This window comes from Diadema setosum, chromosome 10, assembly GCF_964275005.1.
Source record: "Diadema setosum chromosome 10, eeDiaSeto1, whole genome shotgun sequence".
NCBI lineage: Eukaryota > Metazoa > Echinodermata > Echinoidea > Diadematoida > Diadematidae > Diadema > Diadema setosum.
In genome coordinates this window covers 25989874-26000660 of record NC_092694.1, presented here as the reverse complement: position 1 = coordinate 26000660, position 10787 = coordinate 25989874, and the positions used below count along the sequence as shown (strand labels likewise).

Below are 10787 nucleotides of genomic sequence, written 5' to 3'. Positions count from 1 at the left end.
ATAGCGAGGGTAGAGGCTGCATTGCAGACATGGCACACACCCGAAGATCAGAAGGTTGGGGTTATCCTGCACCACGTTGCTGGGGACGCAAGAGAGATTTTGGTGCTTCCTCAGGAAGGATGCACGACAGGTGACAAAAGCCAGGGGAGTCAATAAGACAATACGCGCTGGCCTTGCAGGAAATCAGAAGGAGGATACGATCTGTGAAAGCCAGACCTTGTGAAAAATATTGAAGAACTGTTGTGTAGTTGCTTTACTGATGTGCTCTGTCCAGGGCATATAGGGTAGCCGTCTCCCGATATTGGAGGCAGCAGCAACCCATTCCTTTTGTAGACCTAAAGGAGATTCAGGGCGTACAAAAATTTCGGATCCTATAGTACAACTGGTTGACGAAATGAAGGCCCTTCGTGCGATGGTCACCTGACTGAACTGGCCGAGCAAGTGACCCAACATAAAGCTCAGGAAGGTGCGCCGAAAGGAAACCCAAACTGGGATGAATCCGGGCGACCAATATGTTTCACTTGCCGACAGTATGGACACCTGGCACGCAATTGCACTATAGCAGTACCCCGCCAACCATACGTATGGCTGGATCCCCCAACCAATCCATGTCCATCCGTGGCAAGCACCTGGCAACCCGGTACCACACATGCAACCTCCCTACCAGCCTGGTCCTCCTCCCAAGCGCCAAAATAAAATGACCCAGGGACCACATGCCCTTAACCTGGGAAACTACATTGCTCCTGCACCCAGGGTTAGGCGATGGAGACCAAGAAGGAAGACCCTACAGGAGATACCTTGGCATCAGCAGAGAGCACCCAACACGTCATTGGGGGACATCTGTTAGCCACTGCCAGGATTGAAGGTGTCGACATCTCCTGCATTCTCGACACTCGCTCTCAGGTTTCTACAATTGATAAACATTGTTTGGAATCTCTTCAAGTCAAGCAACAAACTGGAACCCTGCCTTGGCTGAAACATCGGGGTGCGAAGGGACTGGAAGTACCCTATATTGGATGTGTTGAAGTGAAGATGGAGGTGCTTGGCCAGGACTTGGGACAGTAAGCATGTTAGTAGTGGACAGAGCACCCTCATTTTCATTCCCCTGCCTACTGGGAATGAATGTCATAGACCAATGCCAAAAATCCCTCTTTAGCCAGCTTGGACAGAGGTTCCTCCAACCTACCCAGGTGCACGATGGCGAAGCATGGAAACGGGTTCTTTCAGTAGGGCAATACATGGATAGCCCAAGCTATGGATTTCGTATACACCCTGCAGCAAAGCGAGTACAGGTGAAGACATGGTTGTGAAGAAGTTGTCTTGGGGGTGTGCCATGCAGTTCAGAACAGAAGGGAATTGGTTTAGTGGAGCCTTGGAGGGATGGAAATCTGCCAAAGGGTATCCTTACCGGCCGTGCAGTGGTGACTGCAAAGAGGGGACTTGTCCCACTGAGAGTTGTAAACCACAGCCCAGGTGATATTTACCTGGACCGATGTACCCAGCTAGCCACACTGCACACCGTGGACCCAGGTGCCATAATTGGATGCGACAGAATTCATGTACGACTGGAGCAGATTAATGCCGACATGCTTCAAGTTTCACTTGGCAAACAGTCCCTCCGCGACGATATATTTGCAGATGTCGACCTTTGTACTGATGGGTTATCGGATACCCAAATCAAGAGGATAGGGCAACTCCTGACACTACATAAACAGGTATTTTCGCAGGGCGAAGGAGATTATGGTCGTACCACCATAAGCATCCATTCCATACCCACTGGGCATGGCCCGCCCCACAAGGAGCAATTCTGGCTCATCCCGCACAGGTCTTTAAAGATGTCAAAGAACACCTCAACAACCTGCTAGAGAGTGACATCAGGGAGAGCTCAAGCCCTTGGGCGTCGTCAATAGTCTATAGTTAAGAAATGTGACAGCAGTCTACGCTTGTGCATTGATTATCGTAAGCTTAATGCCAAGACCAGAAGGGATGCTTTTCCCTTCCCAAGGATTGAGGAGTCCCCGGACGCCCGGGGGGGGGGGGGGGGGGGGGGTGCCTGCTATTTCTCCACCTTGGAAATAGCCAGCGGCTATTGGCAGGTGGAGATGGAAGAAGAAGGTGACAAAGAGAAGACGGCATTCACAACCCCCATGGGTCTCTTCGAATTTAACAAAATGCCCTTTGGCCTCTCCATCGTGCCAGCAACCTTTCAACGAATAATGCAGCACTGTCTCGGGGATCAAAATTATGAAACACTCTTGATTAAACTCGGACGATGTAGTCATCTTCTCACCGGATTTTGGCTCAAACCTGCTGAACCTGGACAGAGTCTTCTATTCTTTTTTTTTTGTCTTTTATTTCAAAAGAAACCGGTATGAATGAGGATTTTTCATCATTTCATTTTATGTTTGGTGTTAATGAAGAAACAAAACATAAAACATGTATCAATTTTCTGTTTTTATGCTTGAAGTATTATATGTGTACAAATTTCAAGATCGCCCTCCAACTTTTGAGGCATTTCTGTTTCATGCAAAAATGAAACAAAATATTGAAAAAAGAATTGCAGAAAAGAAAGACAAATAACCGAACCATTTGAATAAAATGGTCAATCCAACTTAACCCTCCATAATGAAGCTCATACACTGTATCCCTGTTTCACGAGATGATATATTTTGATAGGTGATACGTTTATAGATGTAGCCCTAGTGGCTCCTAGCACATAAAACCAACAACAGCACAGTAATGTTTTCCTAGCTGCCCTGTGAAGCATAAGTACTCAGTTCTATACAGCCCCCTTGAGTATGAAATCCTTTATTTTGCTTCCTGTCAGACCACAACCATCATCACCAAAGCCCCACTCCCGATAAGACAGTGTGACAATGCATCATACACCCTGACTTCCATGAGCATGATGATCCTTTGAATAAGTCCTCCCCCCTTTGCGAGAATTCCCTCTTTTTTTTTTTTAGTATTGTGTCGGGGAGTTGGTCAGACAGGAGTTCCAGAGGTAAATTGAGAGACATGGTGACAATGTGAACACACCTACGGACAAAGACCCCAGGGCATTATGGAGAGTCGCTACATAAAGTTCACCCCGTAGGTATTTTAGTGATCTCTTATCTGGGAAAAGATAGTCCGGAAACAATCGAGTCTTGTGCACTGATTTCAGTGTATCAAAGAAGTAGTTAAAGGAATTAAATGACCGTTGGGGAGAAATGCAGACAATGGCACTTTGTCTCCTGCCCCTGGTCTAATATTTTCACAATGAAGCAGAAATTGAGATGAACCATTACAGCAGATTTTGCACAGAAAATAATGGGAGGAGGTGATGGGATATTTCACCAATGGGATTTAATTTTCCTGCAGACACCATTCCCCAAGATCAGATTTAACCAATGAAATATTTTTAGGAAAAGAAAATGTGAATAGTAAATTAGGTATAAAAGACCATGTTTGAGCTGAGAGGAGAGAGTGGCAAGCACAATGTGAGTGGCTTCACACTATGTAGAGAAGCAAAGGCTGCAGAGTATTTTAGAAGTTTGAGGCAAGCAGATTTTGGAGCTGGACAAAAGACAAGGAAAAAAAAAAAGGAAAGGGAAAGGGTTGCTGAGTATATTGTATTTTGGAAATTGGAGAGTTGTTTGGAGTTTGAGCAGTTGGAAGCAGACTGTTTGTTGGAGACCTCTAAGATAGAGTTTGGAAACCCCTCCCTTGACACATCATGTCCTTTCCAAATTAGTAATTAACCTGCACTGACACTGAGTACCTCATTGACATAGAGCTGTGAGCATGATGAGGATGGTTTTGATCGGACTGTCCACATCATTTAATCGATGAGTGGCGGCACGAGACGAGAAACTGGGCATCACCCCAAACTGGATTTTGGCTCGCCCAAAGTCAGAGTTTAATGAACTCGAGCGAGCAGCAACTAGTTGATTGGCGACATGGTTGGAGCGTCCCATCCGACTGGGCCAAAGTAAAGGGCAAAACCAGTTTCCTCCAACTGGCATCTCCAGTATGCTCTTCCAGCACTCCTTGTCACCCTTAAGAGGATAGGTGATAGGCAACCACTCAAGGAGCCTGAATGCTCAGCCATCTTAGAGGCTATTTGCAGTAGAGTAAAGATTCAAGATATACTTAGTTAAGATACTTTGGTGAAATCCTGTAGGCCTACCTCATCAATTGTAGTTGCCCTTAGTCTTAAATGATATATAATGTTCGCTCTAATGATCGGCATAATGCAGTTTAGGATACACAAGCCTAAACTTTAACAAGATCAGTGACCGAACAATACGCAAAAAATTTCTAATGTGGATTTATGATAAATGGATAAACAATGTATAGAAAAAGCATGTCTTTATTAAAGTGTTTTAATGCTCTTACACTATGTTGACATGTTGTATGGATAAAGGTTCTATTACATCGAAACAATGATTTGCAGCATAATTTCAATACACCATTATATGTTTATTCGTGCCTGAATGCTCTGATACGTTGTACACTCATACGACGTGTGGATACACAATAACTGCATTATGTCTGAAAGAGGCCTTAGTGAGCAGTCACTCAAGATTAAGAATTATGGTATGGCATCTGTGGGCACACAAGAAAATTCTACGTAAAATGTAAACCTTACATTATATTTCTGTGGTTTTGTGCTGTGCTTTCTTTCTCATCTTTACTGTTCACTGTTATTTCATATGGTAAAAAGAAACTTCTATTTCATTTGAGTCCTGTTTTGGACATGATTCATGTCACTGTCTATCTCTGTTGCAGAATTACCAAAAGCCTATAAAACTGCTTCATAATATAGGCCTAACCAATCTTTATATTGGCAACACACTTTAGCAAATCAAAGTTTCTGTCTGAAAAATTGGCAGATTTTGTATATTTCCTTCGATTTTGTGCACATTTTATGAATATCAGCCATCAAGACTCTAAAAAGAAGGTACGTGTATAGTCTGAACTGAACACTTATCTTTTCCAGCAACTCTGTGAATGATGTGTGACAGATTGTGGGAGCCTGGCGCCTTTGGATGTTTCTACAGTTAAATGGCGATATATAAATTCTGTTTCATCATCATCAAGGTATATATGATTTGATGTATCCCTCCATATAAAGTACAGTAATAGTTACATCTTATCTCTCTCGACAACAATTGCACAAATAAATTCTAGGTTTCCTCCACAAAGTGCACCGATACCAGCACTTCCAGCAGTTCCTTTTGCATACAAAATCTGACAAAAGGAAGGCTACAGTTACATGTTCACTGCTGTCAGCCCAAGACTTCACTCCTACAGTACCAACAGCATTCTACATCCCAAGCGAGGCGCCATTGCAGCGACCATCCAACAGCAATATCAGCCACCAAGTAGCATGATCATAATATTGTGAGATCAAAATGGTATCTTCAGGACACACAGTGGGCCCCCCTCTCACAGAGCGAGGGGTGCGCTGCAGGTGAGATTGACCCCTCTACCTTCCAAACTGGGGATCTTGTCATGACACGGGGATGAAGTTCTCCGAGCCAAACTTCTGCTGGAAGAGGTGGACATACTTTTCGCAGTGTTCCCCTGCATCAGTAATATAAGGGTGAAAACAAAGACAACGGCTTTAAAGGAGCGGTACGTGTCCTCTTAATACCTCTTTTTTGCGACTGTTCATAAGAGCATTCCTACAGCTATGTACTCTGCAAACCACTTGCAGACCAAAATAACATTTTACTTATACTGACACAAGTTTGACAATAATTTCAGCAACCTAACATCATACCGGTGGTGTCCGGCACAAATTTTGCATGATAAGGGGAATGTGAATGGTTATATTATACACTCTTTGTGTGGCACGATGTAAACCTTGTCTGTGCCACATTATTACCCCACCAAGGGAGGAGGTTACAATTGTACAGGTATGTCATTACTTACCATTTGTTTGCCGTAGTTGATGTGTGCAAAATAACTCAAGAAGTTATGCACAGATTTGGATGAAACTTGCAGGAAAGTTTGAGAATGACATAAGGAATAGATGATTAAAGTTTGGTAGCAATCCAGAAATTTTAAAGGATTTGATGAAGGATTTTTTATATTTTGACAGGGTAGGGTCAGTGAACTTGGGAATCCAAGCTGCACATTTTTTAGGTTTACATGCACATACTAAAGTGTGTGCTCTAGTTTCTGCCAGAGTATCTGGTGATACGTTGTACGTAAGTGGGGTCTAGGGCAATTACCCCGGAGTCCACACCCTTCCCCTAATCCTAATCCTGAACCTAACCCAAATTCTAACCCTAAAACTTATACTTTACTCTAACCACATCACTAACCATTATTTAGCCGAGGGACAATTGTCCTCAGGAAATAATTGCCCTCATACAGATATGTATGAACGGAGGAGGTTATGGTAGAAGAAAAAAGGAAACCCACCTGGGACAAACAAGGGATTCCCCCGGAGTCTCAGGTTCCTCTGCTCAAAGAACTTGAAGACGGTGAAGAAGAGCATGTCATCGCTGGCATTCATGGCCGCCTCCAGGAACTTCCGGGCGGAGGCGCTGTCCGCCCCACCCACACTGCGAAGGAATCGCAGCGCCGCCAGGATCTGGTTCTTGGAGAGGAGAACCTCAATGATCTCCTCATTGGCTGTGGTTAGCCTCTGGGAGTAGAACCAAAAAAAAAAAAAAATGATACAGACAAAAGCTGATCAGTTCCTTGAGAAGTATGTGTGCTTGTTGCAACAACACCTTGAGGGTTCTGCTGCAATTTGAGTGACAAGAATGCATTTAACAGCCTACAGTTTTGTGTGTTCTGTGTGGCATGGATGTGTGTCTGTATGTGTATGTGTATATATAGTTTTCATTCTCAGAGAAGTTTAACCTATTACATTAAAATTATATCCATTGTATATGTGTGTTTAATAGGGTTTGTCCTCATGTGTACTTGCCATGTTGCACACTTAATGCGTGAACTTGCATGGAATTTTGGTCTGTAGTCTGTGGTCTCAGCAACTGACCCAATTAACCTATTCTGTGGGGAACCTGGTGGCCTGTGTAAGTCTATGGGGATTTCAGAATGCAGTATGGAACGGGTTAATTAATAATCTATTTGATTATGACATATCATTTCCTTGTCACTTGACATCAATGACTATTGCCCATTGTGCCACTACGTCCAAACTTGTGATCTTTACACATGGTCCCACTCACAAGTCTTACTTCTTGAGGGGCCCTAAAATATGTTCGGTTTTGAATAAAGTTGAAGCTGAAGTTAAAGTTAAACTTGTATTGAATGAAAAATAATGAGGAGGAAGGGAAAACAGTCCCCATGACTTGCTAATGTTTGGGCCCCTAGGAAAGAATCACTGTCATGTATGCAAAAAAAAATTGTAATGGAGGGAAAAACACACTGTCTCTTTACAACCTACAAACAACGAAAGTCACAAATCATGGTTTTCAAATCCCCTTTGACATTAAAGTCTCCCCTCTCTGTAAAGTGAGTCAAACTCCTACTGTCAGTTGCTGCTCCACTGTCTGAGCGCAGCGGATTTACTACGGCACAAGCCTTAGATTGAGCATGTCCAGCACAAGGGGACTTGAATACTCTAGCAACACGTTTGAACTTCAGCATGTCCGGTGCAAGAAGACAATCTGACACAAGTCTTGAATACTTTGAGCATGTCCAGCACGAGGGGAGTTACTCTGGCAAAAGCCTTAAGTTACCTTGACCATGTCCACAATGTGGGGAATTACTCTGACAAGTGAGCACATCCAGCACAAGGGGGACTCACGATGTACCATGACGACAGCCTTACTTTGGGTATTTCCGGGGCAATGACAACTGACACAAGCCTTACCTGCACCTTGATGTCCAGTACAAATTTACTCACTGTGACACAAGCCTTACCTTATTCATATCCAAAACAAGACGACTTTACTTTGGCACAAATGTAAACTTGAGCCTTTCCACTGCAAGGAGACTGACGCAAGTCTTACTCTGAGCGTGAACAAGCCTTACGTTATTCATATCCAAAACAAGAGGACTTTACTTTGGCACAAATGTAAACTTGAGCCTTTCCACTGCAAGGAGACTGACGCAAGTCTTACTCTGAGCGTGAACAAGCCTTACCTTATTCATATCCAAAACAAGAGGACTTTACTTTGGCACAAACATAAACTTAAGCATTTCCAATGCAAGGAGACTGAGACAAGTCTGACCTTGAGCATGTCAAGAGCCAGCTGATAGGCAGGAGGGTAGCAGCTCTCCAGTGAAAGGAGCAGGCAAGCGATGGGCTTGGAGTCGCTCAGCACGTGGTACTGCAGGAACTGGTGCAGCTGGTAGAAGCAATTGTGGTGGACCAGTGTGTTGATCACCAGCTCGTAGAGGAAGTGCTGCATGGGTGAATCCAGGATTGGAAATACATTTCACATTATTATGAAGAACTTATGAGCAGTTGAATTTGTGACTGAGAACCACATTGATAGAATCAAACGACAAAGACATGTTTTTGTTCTTTTTGAAGAAAGAAGTTTGGGCTTGTCATCTCGGAACAAGGTTAATTTGTGCTATGAGAGACAATAACAATAACATAATTGTGAATTTTCATGTCTTCAATACTGTTGACTTGTAAAACATGGCAACAAATAAAAATACCAGAATGACACGAGATATCTACCCTCAAAAGATATTTTGATTTCATCATAACAAAGTAACAGCTCATACTCTCATTTAGAAAAAAAAAAAATGTGGAATATACAATGTTAACCTTAGACTACTCACAAATATGTTACCACTCTGCATGAAACATACAAATGAACAATATTAAATGGACAGCAAACCCATATATGTGTGACCCTGCACCACAAAACATACAAAAAGTCGACAGACAAGGATTTTTAGCATGAGGCAAATCTCTCGTTTGAAGGAGTTACACCCCTGTAGACAATGCCAGTGTATATCTTGGCAATCAAGGACTTAAAAACCAAAGATATAAAACACATGTTTCTTGACCCTGGCTTATCTAAGCATCAGTCACCGCCACAGCGGAGGGCCACCCGCGAGAGGAGGAGATTGTTTTGGTTTTGGCATGGGCTATGTAGCTCCATGGTGCGTGTGTGTGTGTACGTGTGTGTGTGTGAGTGTATACATTTTCGTTATTTATGGGTCAAATTTTTTCGTTCGAAATTTAAAACAGATGATCATAGAATTTCTCAATAAAATATAAAATTAAAAACTTTAGAAAGAATAGAGAAAATCAGTTCACTTTGAATGGTCTGCCACAGGCAGATATCCTTATCATGCTCTTACGTAATATGACAGCTGTTGTAGTCATTAAACCCTGGCTTGGCCTCCAGGTTTGCCACGCCCGAGTAGAAAGTTATTTTGCAATGGGTAAATACATATCCTCCCACTTCTCAAACGAGGACTCGTTAGGGGGTATAGCACCCCATCAGCTTCGTTTGCCAATGGGGTCTCGTCTCAAACGGGGGTTTGACAGCATGGGTAAGGTCCAATTCTGAAAGAGCAGACTCTAAAGCTCTAAAATGATATATAACTCAAATCAAATGGACTCTCCTAACCTATCTAAATATTGGAAAGAAAGCACACACTCTGGATAAGTAGGAACTGAGAAAAGAGACTCTGAAGAACAGGGTCTATTCAAGCATTTAGTCTTTACGAAGCCGTGCTAGCTGTGCGATAAATAGAACAAATGACAGGATGATAACCACAAGAGAAAAAACAATGAAGGGATTAATAGATTAAGCTGAAATTGTGCATACATAAACAAACTCTGTTGATGATCAATGCCAACTTTGACTCGCTCTTTCAGAAAATGTGAAAAAGTCAAGATTGGCTAGGTTGACCTATTTCACCTATTTTCAGCTCTCACACAAAATCAGTGCGTGTGACTTTTTGTTTGTTTTTTGATGCATGGTCACATATATAAACATCAATGCAATGGGGTTCAATACAAAAGCTAAAGGATCAATGAAATTTAATTCCATTGTGGTCATGGTGTGAATTACAGTATTTGTGATAACGACAAAGAATAATGGTGATGATGACAGTGATCATTACAAACAACGATAGCACTGCTTATAGTCGGGACATTGGCTTAGATTTGAAAAAGAAAAGAGAAAATGCAGTTAAAATGTTGAAGAATGGAATGCAGTTATATTCATTTCATTTCTCTGAAGTCGGTCCAGAACTGAATTGAAAAAATGGAATAAAAGATAAAAATCCTTGGAAATAAACAAATTGTCTACCTGAACAGGGATTTGATACTGGTTGAGCGAGCGAATGTATTCAACCAAAACTGCCACCAAGAACTTGTGATTCATGTCCTGTAAGGTAGTGACAAGAACAACATGGAAAATAGAAAACATACAATTAGTAATTAAAAGTTGTGTTTACAGCATACAGTAAACAGCTAGTAATCAAAAGTTGTGCTTCCTTCACTTTTGTCCTTTTGTAGTACACATGTACATTTATATCCCCAAGGTATAAAAGAAAAGTGCAAAAGTATGATTCTAAGAATGAAACAAAACGACAACGCTAACAATTATATCATGTCCCTCTGATTTGATTTAATATATTTCATGTCTGATTTACAAGTACAACTGTTGACTAACAGTAAAGAATCAAACAATTTTCTAATCAAGCAGCACAGCACGGTTCCACTGGGGAGGTAGAAAGAGAGGATTCCACCTCCTTGATTCAACTACATCAGAAAAATTTCTGAAGAACTTACTGTACACTACCCGTTGAAAAAAAAAAAAATGTCTACACCATTACTGTAAAAG

The 10787-nt window shown here is 42.1% G+C and overlaps 1 protein-coding gene across 1 annotated transcript in view; it reads right to left on the bottom strand.

Moving 5' to 3' along the window:
• Nucleotides 1-4381: 4381 nt before the first annotated feature.
• The window catches only part of LOC140233699 (regulator of MON1-CCZ1 complex-like), a 36590-nt gene continuing 30184 nt past the window's right edge, over nt 4382-10787 (bottom strand). Inside the window, exons 16-19 of the mRNA XM_072313798.1 lie at nt 10251-10328; nt 8202-8375; nt 6418-6643; nt 4382-5571 (exon numbers count right to left, since the gene is read on the bottom strand). Coding sequence (XP_072169899.1) covers nt 5498-5571; nt 6418-6643; nt 8202-8375; nt 10251-10328 — 552 coding nt within the window. The 3' untranslated portion in view covers nt 4382-5497. The remainder of the gene's footprint in view (nt 5572-6417; nt 6644-8201; nt 8376-10250; nt 10329-10787) is intronic.